The following is an 18,450-nucleotide window of genomic DNA, read 5'->3' as shown; positions in this document are numbered from 1 at the left end:
GAGGTTAGTGCTGGCAGCAAGTGGAGGAGAGGTACCAGGCCAAATGTAGGAACAGGACTCACCTGTAATAACAAAAATTTGTATTTATATTGTGCTTTTAACATAGTAAAATGTCTCAAGGAACTTCACAGGGACGTTAGCAAACAAAATTTGACACCAAGCGACATAAGGAGATATAAGGGCAGATGAACAAAAGCTTTGTCAAGGGGTTAGGTTTTAAGGAAGGTCTTAAAGGAGGCAAGAGAACTTGAGAGACAGAGAGGTATAGGGAGGGAATTCCAAAGCTCAGGGCACTGCCGCCAATGATGGACCAATTAAAAATCAGGGAAGTGCAAGAGATCAGAATTGGAGGAGTGCAGATATCTGAGGGTTCTGGGGCTGGAGGAGGTTACAGAGCTAGAGAAAGGCAAGGCCATGGAGGGATTTGAAAAGAAGGATGAGACTTTTAAAATGGAGGTGTTTCTCAAACAGGAACCAGGAATGTAGGTCATTATCATAATTAGGAAAGCACTATTTTGTTTATATGGGGAAGTCAGCGATTGGGGTCATATATTCAAAACTTTCATTCAGATGAAAAGAGCGCTCAGGAAAATTACTCGATACAGTACGCTGTTGAAATGTCTTGCTTCAAGGAGTGGTTCTTGAAGAGACTTGAATATTGTCGGTAAAAACTGGCTAAACGTTTGAAAGAGAGGAAGCTACAGGAAGAGAGTAGTTTAATTTTGGATTACTCTGATGAAGGGTTGACAGACACAATGGGCCAAATGTCCTCCTGTGCTGGAAACCTCAATGGTTCTAACAGCCGCATTGGGATATGCGTGTACAACATTAACGGTCTGTGGTGGGGGTGGGGGAAGGGGAGAAAAAGGGAAAAAAGGCTGAAATTTAAGAGAAAATCTGACGCTCTTGTACAACTGCAGAGAACAGCTTACCATTGCCAATTCCTCCATCACAAACTCAAATTGAATCAGCCACATAAATTTCACAGCTGTTACAGCAGGTCAGAGGCTGGGTACACTGTGTTGAGTGGCTCACCTCCTGACTCCCCAGAGCTTCTGCACCACCACCAAGGCACAAATCAGGAGTGCGATGGCATACTCTCCACTTGCCTGGATGAGTGCAGTTGCAATACTCAAGCATCCAAGACAAAGCTGTCTGCTTGACTGGCACCCCATTTGCGAACTTAAACATCCACCCCATCCACGACTGGCGAATCGTGGCTGCAGTGTATACTATCGACTTGCAGGATGCACACCCAAACACTATCACATTCAAGATCCCTTCCAAGTCATACACAATCCTGATTTGGACACATATCGTCACCATTCCTTCATCATTGATGGGTCAAAATCCTAGAACTTGTTACATAACAGCATTATGGGAACACCTTCACTGCAAGGACTGCAGAGGTTCAAGATGGTGGCTGACCACCACCTTCTCAGGGTAATTAGGGATGGATAATAAATATTGACCTTGCACCTATACCCTGAGAGTTAATGTTCAAACTACTTATATCGCAACTTGGAACCAAACTAGTGACTAGCTACAAAGCAGCTGCATAATTTACTGCTGAAACCAAAGCTGGTAACTGTTTTGCCCTATGGTCATGGCAATGTTTTGTCCAAAATAAATTTTAATCCAGTTTTTGGACAGGTTCTATATTCGTCTATCAACTCAACCTAAAGAGAGCACGTGAAGTACAAATCATTAAGGGAACTAGAAAGGGGTTATCAAGAGAATAGTTGAGAACAATAAGACTCAGAAGAATTCAGTTGTCAGTTTTACACGATCAACTGATGAAAGTTTTTACACGCTTTCTTCCTGTACAGAATAAATGGCCATAAAATAAAGTTAATTTGATGCTTTGAAAGTTTCAAAACTTTTTTTTTCAAGATGCAGAATTATAAGCTTCTTGCCCATTAATACAGATATCAAAACTGAGAGCTCAGGGACACCAATAAAATCCTAACTTTTTAAAAATCCCATCGAATAAATTGCAGTTTGCAAATTCACACACGAGAAGAGCGCTTGGTAACTCATTTTCTTCCTGTGTCTCATGTTAGCGCTTTTGCTCCTACTTCCAAATACTGCAACTAACGAGGGAAATTTGACAGAAAGCTGTAACTGGCCAATTAATTCCATGGATACTTGTGCTGATATAACTGATTACTGCTTGGGTAATTAAAAGTGGATACTGGTAGTTTATCTGATTCACTGTTCTTGATATTACAGGTGCATAAATGGTTTTGTTTAGCAGTTTCAGCCTTTAATCTTAAATGTCACATACTAATACTTCATTTGGGAAAAATACAAACTAGAGATAAGTGTATAATTGACATTTCATAAAGGAGATAATCTTCCACTCCAAAGTTCACTGGACATTAGCAAATTTAAATGGTGACAGCACTACATTCTTGATATCTGTTTCTTGAAGTGAGAGGAATTTTCTAAATTTTATGTTTCAAATATCTTTACCTACTTATTCAAGTAGATAAAGTTAGTTAGCTTAACATTAATTCCACAATTATAGGACAATTTTAATTTATTAGCATTTAGTAGAATTACACACTCACAGGATGCCTATACACATCTATTGTATATGTTCTTCCACAGAAAATCGGTTATAAGCTTTATTATAGAAAGCACAAAAGAACTCTATTAACAGCTGAAGGACATAGCTGAAAAGAATTACATTTATTACCACTCTTATACTGCTGGCAGGAGAGTCTGCACTTCTGCTGTTGTCTTTTCAGGGCTGCTGGGCCCATCATTTTTAACCATTATTTTCTCATTTCAGACCTGATCTACAGCCTTTTTGTTGTCAATTACATCCGAATTTTCTTTTCACAGGTATGCCTGTATTCACATATTTTGCGTTTTTCTCTAATGTCTTAAATTCCCTGAATGCCACTTTCCACATGCTGATGTAAAGATCATCTCAGTAATTGAACAATTTCTTGTTTTTATATTAAGTAGGTTACAGGTCATTCCACCAGCACTTCTCTTTTTACTTGTTTTCCTTCTCCCTCACTGGGATTCTGCCATCCCTACTCAGTCTGGTTCCCACACTAAGTGGTTAACTCATAACGTTCTCTGAAGTAGTCATGCAAGCCATTCAGTTGTAAACAACTGCTACAATATTTAATAAAAGATAAATTGAGCATATCTATTAATGTATCAGTATAAGAACAAGGCAAAAGCAAGTTTCAGTAGGGGCGCATTTCAGGAACAGTGACCATAATTCCATAAGTTTTAAGGTACTTGTGGATAGGGATAAGAGTAGTCCTCGGGTGAAGGTGCTAAATTGGGGGAAGGCTAGTTATAACAATATTAGGCAGGAACTGAAGAATTTAGATTGGGGGCGGCTGTTTGAGAGTAGATCAACATCTGACATGTGGGAGTCTTTCAAATGTCAGTTGATTAGAATCCAGGACCAGCATGTTCCTGTGAGGAAGAAGGATAAGTTTGGCAAGTTTCGGGAACCTTGGATAACGCGGGATATTGTGAGCCTCGTCAAAAAGAAAAAGGAAGCATTCGTAAGGGCTGGAAGGCTAGGAACAGACGAATCACTTGAGGAATATAAAGACAGTAGGAAGGAACTTAAGCAAGGAGTCAGGAGGGCTAAAAGGGGTCATGAAAAGTCATTGGCAAATAGGATTAAGGAAAATCCCAAGGCTTTTTATACGTATATAAAGAGCAAGAGGGTAACTAGGGAAAGGGTTGGCCCACTCAATGACAGAGAAGGGAATCTATGTGTGGAGCCAGAGGAAATGGGCGAGGTACTAAATGAGTACTTTGCATCAGTATTTACCAAAGAGAAGGACTCGGTGGATGATGAGCCTAGGGAAGGGAGCGTAGATAGTCTCAGTCATCTCATTATCAAAGAGGAGGAGGTGTTGGGTGTCTTGCAAAGCATTAAGGTAGATAAGTCCCCAGGGCCTGATGGGATCTACCCCAGAATACTGAGGGAGGCAAGGGAAGAAATTGCTGGGGCCTTGACAGAAATCTTTGCATCCTCATTGGCTACAGGTGAGGTACCAGAGGACTGGAGAATAGCCAATGTTGTTCCTTTGTTTAAGAAGGGTAGCAAGGATAATCCAGGAAATTATAGGCCGATGAGCCTTACATCAGTGGTAGGAAAATTATTAGAGAGGATTCTTCGGGACAGGATTTACTCCCATTTGGAAACAAACGAACTTATTAGTGAGAGGCAGCATGGTTTTGTGAAGGGGAGGTCGTGTCTCACTAATTTGATTGAGTTTTTTGAGGAAGTGACAAAGATGATTGAAGAAGGAAGGGCAGTGGATGTTATCTATATGGACTTCAGTAAAGCCTTTGACAAGGTCCCTCATAGCAGACTGGTACAAAAGGTGAAGTCACACGGAATCAGAGGTGAGCTGGCAAGACAGATACAGAACTGGCTCAGTCATAGAAGACAGAGGTTAGCAGTGGAAGGGTGCTTTTTTGAATGGAGGGATGTGACTAGTGGTGTTCCGCAGGGATCAGTGCTGGGACGTTTGCTGTTTGTAGTATATATAAATGATTTGGAGGAAAATGTAGCTGGTCTGATTAGTAAGTTTGCGGATGACACAAAGGTTGGTGGAGTTGTGGATAGTGATGAGGATTGTCAGAGGATACAGCAGGATATAGATCGGTTGGAGACTTGGGCGGAGAAATGGCAGATGGAGTTTAATCCGGACAAATGTGAGGTAATGCATTTTGGAAGGTCTAATGCAGATGGGAAGTATATAGTAAATGGCAGAACCCTTAGGAGTATTGACAGGCAGAGAGATCTGGGCATACAGGTCCACAGGTCACTGAAGGTGGCAACGCAGGTGGATAAGGTAGTCAAGAAGGCATACGGCATGCTTTCCTTCATCGGTCGGGGCATAGAGTATATATTCGCAAGTCATGCTCAGCTGTACAGAACCTTAGTTAGGCCACACTTAGAATATTGCGTGCAATTCTGGTCGCCACACTACCAGAAGGACGTGGAGGCTTTTGAGAGGGTACAGAAAAGGTTTACCAGGATGTTGCCTGGTCTGGAGGGCATTAACTATGAGGAGAGGTTGGATAAGCTCGGATTGTTTTCACTGGAACGATGGAGGTGGAGGGGCGACATGATAGAGGTTTACAAAGTTATGAGTGGCATGGACAGAGTGGATAGTCAGAAACTTTTTCCCAAGGTGGAAGAGTCAGTTACTAGGGGACATAGGTTTAAGGTGAGAGGGTCAAAGTTTAGAGGGGATGTGCGAGGCAAGTTCTTTACACAGAGGGTGGTGAGTTCCTGGAACTTGCTGCCGGGGGAGGTGGTGGAAGCAGGTACGATAGCAACGTTTAAGAGGCATCTTGACAAATACATGAATAGGATGGGAATAGAGGGATACGGTTCCCGGAAGTGCAGAAGGTTTTAGTTTAGACGGGCATCAAGATCGGCGTAGGCTTGGAGGGCCGAATGGCCTGTTCCTGTGCTGTACTGTTCTTTGTTCAATCCAATACAGTCAAATCCTAAACTAGCTCTGGAGACTGCTGCCCAACTTGTCCCACAGACTAACCAAGCAATAGCCTGAAATAGTCATACTCAGAATCATAGCAGGTTATAGTATAACTGGGCCTGCCCTGTCCCACCGGCAGGATACATCCACCAAAGGAGGGGACACAGTGACATATAGTCAGGTGTGAGTAGCCCTAGGAATCTCAGCATTGGCCACAGGCACCATGAAATGCATGGCTTTAGATCAAATAAAACAAAGAAAACCTCTTTTGATTACCCTCCCCCCATCCACCACCCCCCGTCAACTGATGAATTAGTACTTCTCCATGTTGAACACCACTTGAAGGAAGCAAAGATACAAAATATACTTGGGTTGAGGGACATCAGCTAGGACTGGCTCAATGTTATGGTTAATCACCAAGTTGGCCAAATACTGAAAGACACAGCTGTCAGACTGAGCTTGCGTCAGGTAGTGAGGGAACCAACAGAAGGGGATCTTTTTGACCTCATCCCCACCAACCTACCCATCACAGACACATCTGACCACAGCAGTGGTGGTAAGAGTGACCACCACATGATCCTTGAAGACAAATTCTCATTTCAATAATGAAGACCCATCCATTGTATCAGGTGACATTACCATTACGCTAAGTGGGAGAGTCTAAGAGCGCAAATCAGGACACCCATAAGACACTAAAATAAAAGCAAAATATTGCGGATGCTGTAAATCTGAAATAAAAACAAGAAATGCTGGAAATACTCAGCAGGTCTGGCAGCATCTGCGGAGAGAAAAGCAGAGTTAACGTTTCAGGTCAGTGACCCTTCTTCAGAACTAGCAAATATTAGAAATGTAAAAGGTTATAAGCAAGTGAAGCGGGGGTGGGGCAAGAGATAACAAAGGAGAAGGTGTAGATAGGACAAGGTCACAGAATAGCTGACCAGAAGGTTGTGGAGCAAAGGCAAACAATATGTTAATGTTGTGTTGAAAGACAAAGCATTAGTAAAGATAGGGTGTTAACAGACTGAAAATTGAACAGCCACAAGTACAAACATGAAAAAAAGTGGGTAAGCAAACTGATCAAACTAAGATGAAATAAAATAAAATAAATATAAAAAAAATTATATATAAAAAAAAGAAAAAAATAAATAAATAAAAAGTTCAATGGAGCCTGTCACGCTCTGAAATTATTGAACTCAATGTTCAGTCCTGCAGGCTGTAGTGTGCCTAATCAGTAAATGAGATGCTGTTCCTCGAGCTTGCGATGATGTTCACTGGAACACTGCAGCAATCCCAGGACAGAGATGTGAGCATGAGAGCAGGGGGGAGTGTTGAAATGGCAAGCAACCGGAAGCTCGGGTCACGCTTGCAGACTGAGCGGAGGTTTCCGCAAAGCGGTCACCCAGTCTGCATTTGGTCTCTCCAATGTAGAGGAGACCGCATTGTGAGCAACGAATACAGTATACTACATTGAAAGAAGTACAAGTAGATCGCTGCTTCACCTGAAAGGAGTGTTTGGGGCCTGGGATAGTGAGGAGAGAAGAAGTAAATGGGCAGGTATTACACCTCCTGCGATTGCAGGGGACGGTGCCATGGGAAGGGGATGAGATGGTAGGGGTAATGGAGGAGTGGACCAGGGTGTCACAGAGGGAACGATCCCTTCGGAATGCTGACAGGGGAAGGGAGGGGAAGATGCGTTCGGTAGCTGTTGTTGTATGGCATACCGATCTCTACCTTGCAGAGGCTCAGCGCCAACTCCCTTCTTCCTACCTCCCTCTGGACCATGACCCCACCACCGAACATCAAGCTACTATCCACAGGACTGTCACTGACCTCATCTCCTCTGGAGATCATCCCTCGACAGCTTCCAACCTCATTGCCCCACAACCCCAGACAGCCTGCTTCTACCTCCTTCCCAAAATCCACAAACAGGACTGTCCCAGCAGACCCATTGTGTTAGCCTGCTCCTGCCCCACTGAACCTATTTCCTCCTATCTTGACTATCTTTTCTCCGCTGGTCCAGTCTCTTCCCACCTACATCTGTGACTCTTCTGACGCCCTACGTCATTTTGACAATTTCCAGTTTCCGGGCCCCAACCGCCTCCTCTTCACTATGGACGTCCAATCTCTCTACACCTCCAGCCCCCACCAGGACGGTTTGATGGCTCTGTGCTTCTTCCTTGAACAGAGGCGCAGCCAGTCCCCATCCACCACCACCCTCCTCTGCCTGGCTGAACTTGTTCTCACATTGAACAACATCTCCTTCAACTCCAGTCACTTCCTTCAAGTAAAAGGTGTTGCAGTGGGTACCCGCATGGGTCCTAGTTATGCCTGTCTTTTTGTGGGATATTTCGAACATTCCTTGTTCCAGTCCTACTCAGGCCTCCTCCCCCAACTCTTTTTCCGGTACATTGATGACTGTATCGGTGCTGTTTCCTTCTCCCGCCCCGAATTGGAAAACTTTATCAACTTTGCTTCCAATTTCCACCCTTCTCTCACCTTTACATGGTCCATCTTCAACACTTCCCTTCCCCGACCTCTCTACCTCCATCTCTGGTGATAGGCCATCTACTAATATCCATTATAAGCCCAACGACTCCCACAGCTACCTCGACTACACTTCTTCACACCCTACCTCCTGTAAGGACTCCCATTCTCCCAGTTTCTCCGTCTCCGACGCATCTGCTCTGATGATGCTACCTTCCATGACGGTGCTTCTGATATGACCTCCTTTTTCCTCAACCGAGGATTCCCCTCCACTGTGGTTGACAGGGCCCTCAACCGTGTCCGGCCCATTTCTCGCACCTCTACCCTCACTCCTTCCCCTCCCTCCCAGAACCGCAACAGGGTTCCCCTTGTCCTCACTTGCCACCCCATCAGCCTCCATATCCAAAGGATCATCCTCCGCCATTTCCGCCACCTCCAGCGTGATGCCACTATCAAACGCATCTTCCCCTCCCCTGTCAGAATTCCGAAGGGATCGTTCCCTCTGTGACACCCTGGTCCACTCCTCCATTACCCCTACCATCTCATCCCCTTCCCATGGCACCATCCCCTACAATCGCAGGAGGTGTAATACCAGCCCATTTACTTCTTCTCTCCTCACTATCCCAGGCCCCAAACACTCCTTTCGGATGAAGCAGTGATTTACTTGTACTTCTTTCAATGTCGTATACTGTATTCGTTGCTCACAATGCGGTCTCCTCTACATTGGTGAGACCAAACGCAGACGGGGTGACCGCTTTGCGGAACACCGCCACTCAGTCCGCAAGCAGGACCCGAGCTTCCGGTTGCTTGCCATTTCAACACTCCCCCCTGCTCTCATGCTCACATCTCTGTCCTGGGATTGCTGCAGTGTTCCAGTGAACATCATCGCAAGCTCGAGGAACAGCATCTCATTTACTGATTAGGCACACTACAGCCTGCAGGACTGAACATTGAGTTCAATAATTTCAGAGCATGACAGGCTCCATTTAACTTTTTATTTATTTCTTTTTTTCTTTTTTTTTTATATATAATTTTTTTTGTACTTATTTGATTTTATTTCATCTTAGTTTGATCAGTTTGCTTACCCACTTTTTTTTCATGTTTGTACTTGTGGCTGTTCAATTTTCAGTCTGTTAACACCTTATCTGTACTAATGCTTTGTCTTTCAACACAACATTAACATATTGTTTGCCTTTGCTCCACAACCTTCTGGTCAGCTATTCTGTCACCTTGTCCTAACTGCACCTTCTCCTTTGTTATCTCTTGCCCCACCCCCGCTTTACTTGCTTATAACCTTTTACATTTCTAATATTTGCTAGTTCTGAAGAAGGGTCACTGACCTGAAACGTTAACTCTGCTTCTCTCTCCACAGATGCTGCCAGACCTGCTGAGTATTTCCAGCATTTCTTGTTTTTATCACACATAAGACACTATGCGCTATCAGCAACAGCAGCATGATATCACCACAATCTGTATCCGCATGGATTGGCATATTCCTCCACTCTTCATCGCCAGTTGGGAAACCAACCATGGTTCAGGGAGAAGTACAGAAGGGGATGTCTATATACAAATGCACAGAGTGTAAGAAATAAACTCGATGAACTGCAGGCGCAAATTCAAATGGAAAATTATGATGTGGTGGCCATTGCGGAGACGTGGCTGCAGGATGGTCGGGACTGGGAAATAAATATACCTGGTTATAAAGTTTACAGGAGGGACAGGGAAAATGGCAGAGGGGGTGGAGTAGCCTTACTGATTAGAAATATCACCTCATTTGTGAGGGAGGATATAATGAGGGGAAAGCATCCAGTGGAGACCTTATGGGTGGAACTGAGGAACAGAGAAAAGGATCTAAAACTGTAATGGGTGATGTGTATAGACCCCCTGATAACAGTTCTGAGGTGTTAGATTGTATAAATGCACAAATTAGACAATTGTGTAACAAAGGCAGAGTAGTATTAATGGGGGATTTTAACTTACACATAGATTGGGAGAGGCAGACTAGCACCTGTCAGAAAGGTCGTGAATTTCTGGAATATGTCCGGGATAGTTTCCAACAGCAATATGTCTCAGATGTAACAAGAGGACAGGCAATATTAAAGTTAGTTATGAGTAATGAGCCAAATGCAATTAGTAGCCGGTGCGTGAACATTTATCAAATAGTGATCACAACATGATGGAATTCAAGGTCACCATTGAAAGTGAAAAGCATGAATCAGCGACTAGAATTTTAGACTTGGGTAAGGCTGACTTTACCGGGATGAGACAGATACAGTCCACGGTAAACTGGGTAGATCTGTTAATGGGTCAAATGACTGAAGAACAGTGGAGAATATTTAAAGAAACATTTAACGAAATACAGAGCGAGTATATACCCGAGAGGAAAAAGCGCCACTTCACAGAAAGAACAGCCATGGACAACTAAAAAGATTAGGGATAGCATAAAACAAAAAGAAAGGGCTTACAAAAATGCAAAATGCGGCACAGTTCGGCCAAATGGGATCGATACAAAGACCAGCGAAGGGTCACAAAGCAGCTTATAAGAGCTACTAAAAGAGATTATGAAAAGAAACTTGTAAGGGACATCAAAATCAATAAGAAGAAATTTTATAGTTACATAAAGGGAAAACGGGTGGTCAACAGCAATGCAGGCCCACTAAAAGCTGAAACTGGAGATATTGTCATGGATAATGGGGAAATGGCAGACATGTTGAACAATTACTTTGCCTCAGTATTTACAGTTGAAAAGGAGGATAACTTGCTGGAAGTCCCGAAAAAATTAATAGCCGATAGGGGACAGGGACTTCATACAATTAACGTAATGAAATCATCAGTAACAAGGAAATTAATGGAACTAAAGAGTGAGAAATCCCCAGAACCTGACGGTTTCCATCCGAGGGTGTTAAAGGAAGTAGGCGAGCACATTGTAGATACCCTAACTATAGTCTTTCAGAGTTCCCTAGATTCAGGAGTGGTCCCTCTGGATTGGAAAGTTGCACATGTCACTCCACTTTTTAAGGGTGAAAGGGGGAACCAAGGAAATTACAGACCAGTTAGCCTGACATCTGTGGTGGGCAAGTTGCTGGAGTCTATAATCAAGGATAGGGTCACCGAACACCTCGAAAAATTTCAGTTAATCAGGACAGCCAGCATGGATTCATGACGGGAAGGTCATGCCTGACAAATCTCATTGAATTTTTTGAAGAGATGACTAAGGTAGTGGACAGGGGAGTGTCCATGGATGTTATTTGTATGGACTTCCAGAGGGCATTTGATAAAGTCCCACATAAGAGACTGTTAACTAAGGTAGAAACCCATGGAGTTGAGGGAAAATTATTGACATGGTTAGAAAGTTGGCTGAGTGGTAGGCGACAGAGAGTGGGGATAATGGGTAAGTACTCCGATTGGCAGGATGTAACTAGTGGTGTCCCGCAGGGATATGTGTTGGGGCCTCAATTATTCACATTATTCATTAACGACTTGGATGATGGCATAGTAAGTCATATATCCAAATTTGCTGATGATACAAAGTTAGGCGGCATTGTAGACAGTCCTGATGATAGCAAAAAATTGCAAAAGACAGACTAGGTGAATGGGCAAAACTGTGGCAAATGGATTTCAGTGCGGGCAAGTGTGAGGTTATCCATTTTGGACCAAAAAAGGATAGAGCAGGGTACTTTCCAAATGGGAAGAGGTTAAATACAGTGGATGGCCAAAGAGACTTGGGGGTTCAGGTACATAGATCTTTAAAATGCCACGAGCAAGTGCAGAAAATAATCAAAAAGGCTAAAGGAATGCTAGCCTTTATATCCAGAGGATTGGAGTATAAAGACACAGAGGTTATGCTGCAGCTGTACAAAACCCTGGTTAGACCCCACTTGGAATACTGGGCACCACACCTTAGGAAGGATATACTGGCCTTGCAGGGAGTGCAACGTAGGTTTACAAGAATGATATCTAGACTACAGGGGTTAAGTTACGAGGAGAGATTACACAAATTAGGCCTGTTTTCGCTAGAATTTAGAAGGATAAGGGGTGATCGGATTGAAGTCTTCAAGATATTAACAGGAAATGACATGCTAGATAAAGATAAACTATTTCCACTGGTTGGAGATTCTAAAACTCAGGGACATAGTCTAAAAATTAGAACCAGACCATTCAGGAGAGATGTTAGGAAGCACTTCTTCACGCAAAGGGTGGTAGAGGTTTGGAACTCGCTCCCACAAACAGCAGTTGAAGCTAGAACAGATGTTAATTTTAAATCTGAGATAGATAGATTTTTGTTAAGCAAAGATATTAAGGGATATGAGCCAAAGGCAGGTATATGGAGTTAGGCCGCGGATCAGCCATGATCTCATTGAATGGCGGGACAGGCTCAAGGGGCTGAATAGCCTACTCCTGTTCCTATCTTCCTATGTTCCTATGGATGTCAGGAGTAGCACCATGAAGCTATAAGTTATCTGTATGCTAAGCACCAAAAACACCATGTTTTAAGCAGAACAATACAGTCCAACAACAAAGGATCACAACAAAACTGTGTAGTCCAAGTACATTCAGTTGTGAATGGTGGGTAACAATCGGCCACTAATGGCTTCATGAACAACCACATCCACAATCATGGCAGAACTCAATACATGAGTTCAAGAGACAAAGCTGAAGAGTTTGCAAGCATCGTTAATGCTGAGTGAATGAGAGAGAAAAAGATGGAGGAGTCAATAAAAAAGACCACAAAATCTCAAAGAGGGTCAGAAAATATATATACAGCATCATTTATAGGGAAAGTTTCTGTGCAAAGGGGGAGACAGCATGCGTGTACAAAGGAGAGGTGAGAAAAGTGCACATACGTAAGAGAGGTGTCCAACTGGATGTCCCAGGTCATAAATCAGTCAGAACTTTCAATAATTGCACCACGGTGAAAATCAAACCATCTTTATTAGCATAAAAGTTCCATTCCACCGCACACACCCCCTCCCCCTGCTCCTCTTATTCATAAATCCTTCGATAGCCTTGTCCCACACCTCTGCAATCTCCCCCAGCCTACACTTCAGCCCACACCCTTTAATTGTCTGATTCTCAACCCATTTGCACCACAATCACCCCACCATGGGTGACACTGCCTTTAGATTTCTTAGGCCTACAGTCTGGAACTCCTTCCCTATTACTCCATCCTGTTTTCTTCCCTTCCCCTAAAAACCTTCTAAAATCCTATATGCTTTAAGTCATCTCTCTTAACTCATCCACTACGGCTGATCCATTTCTCCTTTGTGAAGTACTTTAATGTAAATTCTAAACTAAAGGTGTAATATAGATACAAGCTGTTACTGTTGAATAATTCAGTCAAAAAGGAACCCATTAGAAAGCAAGAGAAAAAACAGGGTAACTGAAGGAATTAGAAAGAGAGAAAAAAAACCTAAGTCAGTCAGGATAAGTCAATAAGAATCAATAGTTTTATGTACTGAATAAAACTAATAGAATCCTTAAATAAAAGCAAAATACTGCGGATGCTGGAAATCTGAAATAAAATCAAGAAATGCTGGGACCACTCAGCAGGTCTGGCAACATCTGTGGAAAGAGAAGCAGAGTTAACGTTTCGGGTCAGTGACCCTTCATCGGAACCCTTCCGATGAAGGGTCACTGACCCGAAACGTTAACTCTGCTTCTCTTTCCACAGATGCTGCCAGACCTGCTGAGTGGTCCCAGCATTTCTTGATTTTATTTATAATAGAATCTTTAACTGGTCAGGGTTATGCTGAACAATCCGACAATGTAATTGCAGAATAAAACATTTTTGGTCCAAATGAGTTATTATGCTTGTATATAATTTTAGGTTGCTAACTTTCAATTACATTTGAACAGAAGAAGTCGTACTGTCAAAGACCAAAGAACACAAGAGATGTTAGCATAACATATAGCAAGTGTTGGAGAAATTATTAATGTTGTGAGTTATATTTTCTAACAATTAAAGTGACACCTCTTCTCACTCAGTCAAAGTGGAGCAAGACTCTACCCAAGAACGGAACTTTCTGAAATTGGTAAGTTATCAGTGAAGCCTGTAACTGTCATACTGGCATATCCTAACAGTCAGTGGGTTTAGTACCGATAGGGTGTCACAAGTACCAAATCTGATTTTGTTAATGATTCTCCAAGAATTGGAATCGAATCAAATGGCAAGTTGCTCTCCTCCTTAGCATAGAAGCAGTAAGGCCAAATGTAGCATCCAATCTGTTGCTCTGACTGTAATCCACTAACTCAATACAATCAGGGGACTGAACCTGGAAACTTTCTGGTCTCTATTGATCAGTGGCACATCATGTAATGCATCTGTCCGAGTCATCACAGCATTCTTCATTGTCAGAATAATAAAGCAAACAAGTTCCTACTGACTTGCGCAGTTTTTCTTGCCTCCACAGAATTGATATGTTTGAATTCAAGTATTCATAGAAGTAATTATATTAATTATTACATTGTCTTAACTGCTATAAAGAAAGGTGGAGAAATTAAAACGCACAGAAAATACATCTAACTAGTCAGTCATGGAATAGTGCAATACACCAATGTGATGAAATCTGCAGCTTAGAACATCCATTACTTTTGACTTAAAGCAGTGTAGTTGGAAACAACACCAAGGTGGGGAGAGAATGAGGAACAAAAGCAGGCATTAACAATAAACAGCCACAACATTTAACATATGGAAATATGCATTACTTACCATATGCCTTTGGCAGGTCAGTGGAACAAGTTTGTGACAGCGCTTATGGACCAACAATTTGCAGTTGATACACTTGTAGCCCTGCCTGCCTAGACCCCATATCCTTTCACTGCAGTGTCCACAGTAGGCCTTCTGCAGAGAAGAAAAACACAATTAGCACACATTTTTATTGAGTCTTTTCACATTGTATTCACTTATGACAAGCATGCCTGTTCTCCATAAATCCGCTTGAGTGCAAGAGATTGTTGAATTAAGGTCAATCCCACAATCCAACAGCCAATCTTGTATGGGAAACCGATGTAAACAATCATACCTTCCACCATGCATTTGCTGCCATTGTTATTGCTATTAAGACTACAAGGGTAGTATAGTGGTAATGTAACTGAACTAGTAATCCAGAGGCCCAGTCAAATTCCCTGGGGAGACGGGTTCAAATCCCACACAGCAGCTGGCGGAATTTAAATTCTATTAATTAATAAACGTAATTAAATAAATCTGGAATTGAAAGCTAGTCTCAGTTATGGTGCCATGAAACTATTGATTGTCATAAACACCCACCTGGCTCACTAATGTCCTTTAGGGAAGGAAATCTGCCATCCTTACTCGGTCTGGCCTACATGTGAGTCCAGACCCGGAGCAAAGTGGTTAACTCTCAACAGTCCTCTGAAATGGCCAAGCAAGCCACTCAGCTGTAAAGGACAGTTATTTGAGCATTAAATGCTGGCCTTGCCACAATGCCCATATCCCACGAAAACAATTTTTAAAAATGGCCAGAATTAACAAAATAATTTAACTGCGAGTTCCAACAGCAACAGCATGGAGAAGATGATAGCACTTTGTATTTTTCCCCATTAAATGCAGCTCTCCCCACAACACCTTTAGATGGGAGAGAGGTTAAACAGATTGGAAACACTTAAAAAAATTCGAATATTAAAGCAAAATATTGCAGACGTTTGAAATCTGAAATAAGAACAAAAAAATCTGGGAGTACTCAGGAGATTAGGCAGGAGAGATTAAATGACAAAATGGCTGATGATGCAAGGCAAAAATAAGTGGCAATAGGCAATTAAAGAAACACAAGATGAATTTAGAGGTGAAAATGGAAATTCCAGTTCATTGAGAAGTCACTGAAAACTCAACATTTTTTTTGACTGCAGCAGCAGTGTTCAGAAAGAGTAGTACAATTCTTTAGTACACGACTTTGTTGTCATATTTGACCTCGAGATGAGCTTCCAACTACATTCCTGTGCCATCACATTGACCATTTATTTTCACCTCATAACTTTGCCTGACTCCGTCCCTGCCACAGCTATGCTGCTGAAACCCTCATCCAAGCCTTTGTTACCTCTAGACTTGACTATTCGAATGCACTCCCGACCGGCCTCTCTCCAGAGCGACCTCTGGAAACTTGAGGTTGTCCAAAACTCTGCTGCCCGTGTCCTTGCTTGCACCAAGTCCCGTTCACCTATCACCCCTGTGCTTGCTGATCTTTACTGGCTCTCAGTCAAGCAAAACCTTGATTTTAAAAGGCTCATCCTTGTTTTCAAATCTCTCCATTGTCTTTCGCCTTCCTATCTCTAATCGCTTCCAGCCCCACAACCCTCCGAGTTATCTGCGCTCCTCGAATTATGGCCTCTCAAGCATCCCTGATTTTAAATGTTCTATCACTGGCAGCCGTGCCTTTAGCTGCCTAGACGTTAAGCTCTGGAATTCTCTCTCTACCTCTCTTTCCTCCCTTTAAAAAATCTAACTCTTTGACCAAGCTTTTGGCCATCTGTCCTAATATCGCCTTATGTGGCTTCGTGTCAAATTTTGCTTTTCAACACACCTGTGAAGCACCATGGGATGTTTTATTACACTAAAGGCATTATATAAATACAAATTTTTGTTGGTTAACATGTAAGCCAATCATATTGCTGCTGTAGGTTTAATAATGTATTGTATTTCAATTCATTTTATTTTAAATCAGAAAATTCTAAAAAAAAATTAAACTTTTGTATTATGGCAAGAGTCTGCTGAATTAAAGGATTATTGTGCTGCCAATGAGAAAAGACTGCAAGTTTAAGGGTGTTGTGAGTAGAACGAGTTGCCTGATTCCAATCATGACACACTTAACATTTCCTTGCCTCAAAAAGGCAGCCACTCTTCTCAAACACTCCTGCCACTGTCAAAAAATGTTGTATTTTCAAATTCCAATGCTTATTTTCTCCTTTACTCAGCCAACAGAAGCATCATAACAGGACTTTAGGCTGACTTTTTGAGCTTAAGGAAATGTTGAGTGTCATGGAATCAGCTCACAACACCCTTAAAGTAAATTACATTTCACAGAATCCTAACTGTTTGGCAGGTGTGCCACTAGAGGAAAAGTGCCACTCAATTACACTTTAATTGAGTCACCAACTTCAAGAAACAGCAAGGGACAAAAATTGGAGGGGAAATTCTGTAAATCTTACATTGCATGACTGGGATCTTCTTGCTCACAGTCTTAAACCTGCATCCTGTCTTCAGTCCCTGTGAAATTATCCTTTAATTCAGTAGAATCTTACCACATGTAGAATTTTATTTTATTTTTTAAAAGTTACTACTGAAAATTTCTAGTGTTTAAAAATAAATTAAAATGTAATAGCATTTTTATCAAAACAACAGCAGCCGTACAATGATAAACTTACAAGTTAATGAATTCAGCCAGCTTTCCAAACTCCACCAACACAGTCAAAAATTGATGTTGTATTTTCAATGAAACCTATTTGGATAAAGATCTCACTGTAGGAGGAGGCCTGCCAAGCAGTAGTTACTACAATTAGGTATAGTCACTGGGTAGTATAGAACTTGAGTATTGGTGAAGAAACATCCTGTCGAAGTTTTTGGTCTTGCACTCATCAGACAGATGCAAGAATGCCAAATTTCAAAGGAAGCAACAATTTACACTGCATGAGAAAAGGGTGCTGATTGGTTGGCAAGTTGACTCTAATTGGTTGAGGTGTTGCCATGGAAAATGCATCTGGGAACTATTGTCCCCCACAGATTTGTTTAATTCATAAAAGGTGCAACATCTGGACATGTTCCTTTTTCCTGCAGAGGATAGGTCCCTATGTATGAATATAGGTAGCTTCTAAAGCATAAATGAGCCACATTGCGAGCCTGACCGATAATCTTAAATTGGTTGCTAGTGTAGTTCTTAGCACACTTGGGATTGTTCACTAAGTGCTGTCCAATCGTGGAATCACATCTAACGTTAGACATTGTGTTCGGAGTTTTGCAAGTATGGGCTGGTTGAGTATGGTCGGCCGATTGTGAACAGCCAAAGGGATAGGCTGTTTGATACAATCTGCCAGTTGTTGGGACATATGGCTATCGTACCTGGCATTGCACTGGTACTGGAATTCATCATATACCACATTACTCATTTGGGTGGTAGGCAGAACGTCTTTTTGGCTTGACAGCAGCATCCCATTAGTGAAAAATACCACTTGTGTTGCTACTGCATCGTAGCAGTGTGTAACAGCTAGCTTCACCTGTTGCTCAAATTTTTGAGATACCTTACCCTTCCAGGGTAATTAAGTCAATTTGCCAACCAATTAGCACCCTTTTCTCATGCAGTATAAATTGTTGCTCCCTTTGAAATTTGGCATTCTCGTGTCTGTCCTGATGAGTGCAAGACGATGAGCTTCAACAGCAAGTCTTTTTTCAGCAATTACAATTAGCTATTTTCTTACCTACCTGGAGTGGAGCAGAGGCAGTCGGGAGCCAGGAGCGCCATAA

At 42.2% G+C, this 18,450-nt stretch overlaps 1 protein-coding gene across 3 annotated transcripts in view; it reads right to left on the bottom strand.

Moving 5' to 3' along the window:
* prkcz (protein kinase C, zeta) overlaps positions 1-18,450 on the bottom strand; it is a 744,042-nt gene that overhangs the window by 305,298 nt on the left and 420,294 nt on the right. For all 3 annotated transcript variants that reach the window (XM_068017159.1, XM_068017160.1, XM_068017161.1), the window contains one exon: positions 14,689-14,820. In XM_068017159.1, coding sequence (XP_067873260.1) covers positions 14,689-14,820 — 132 coding nt within the window. The remainder of the gene's footprint in view (positions 1-14,688; positions 14,821-18,450) is intronic.

Source organism: Heterodontus francisci, chromosome 37 (assembly GCF_036365525.1).
Source record: "Heterodontus francisci isolate sHetFra1 chromosome 37, sHetFra1.hap1, whole genome shotgun sequence".
Lineage (NCBI taxonomy): Eukaryota > Metazoa > Chordata > Chondrichthyes > Heterodontiformes > Heterodontidae > Heterodontus > Heterodontus francisci.
This window is presented reverse-complemented; position numbering and strand designations above follow the sequence as displayed.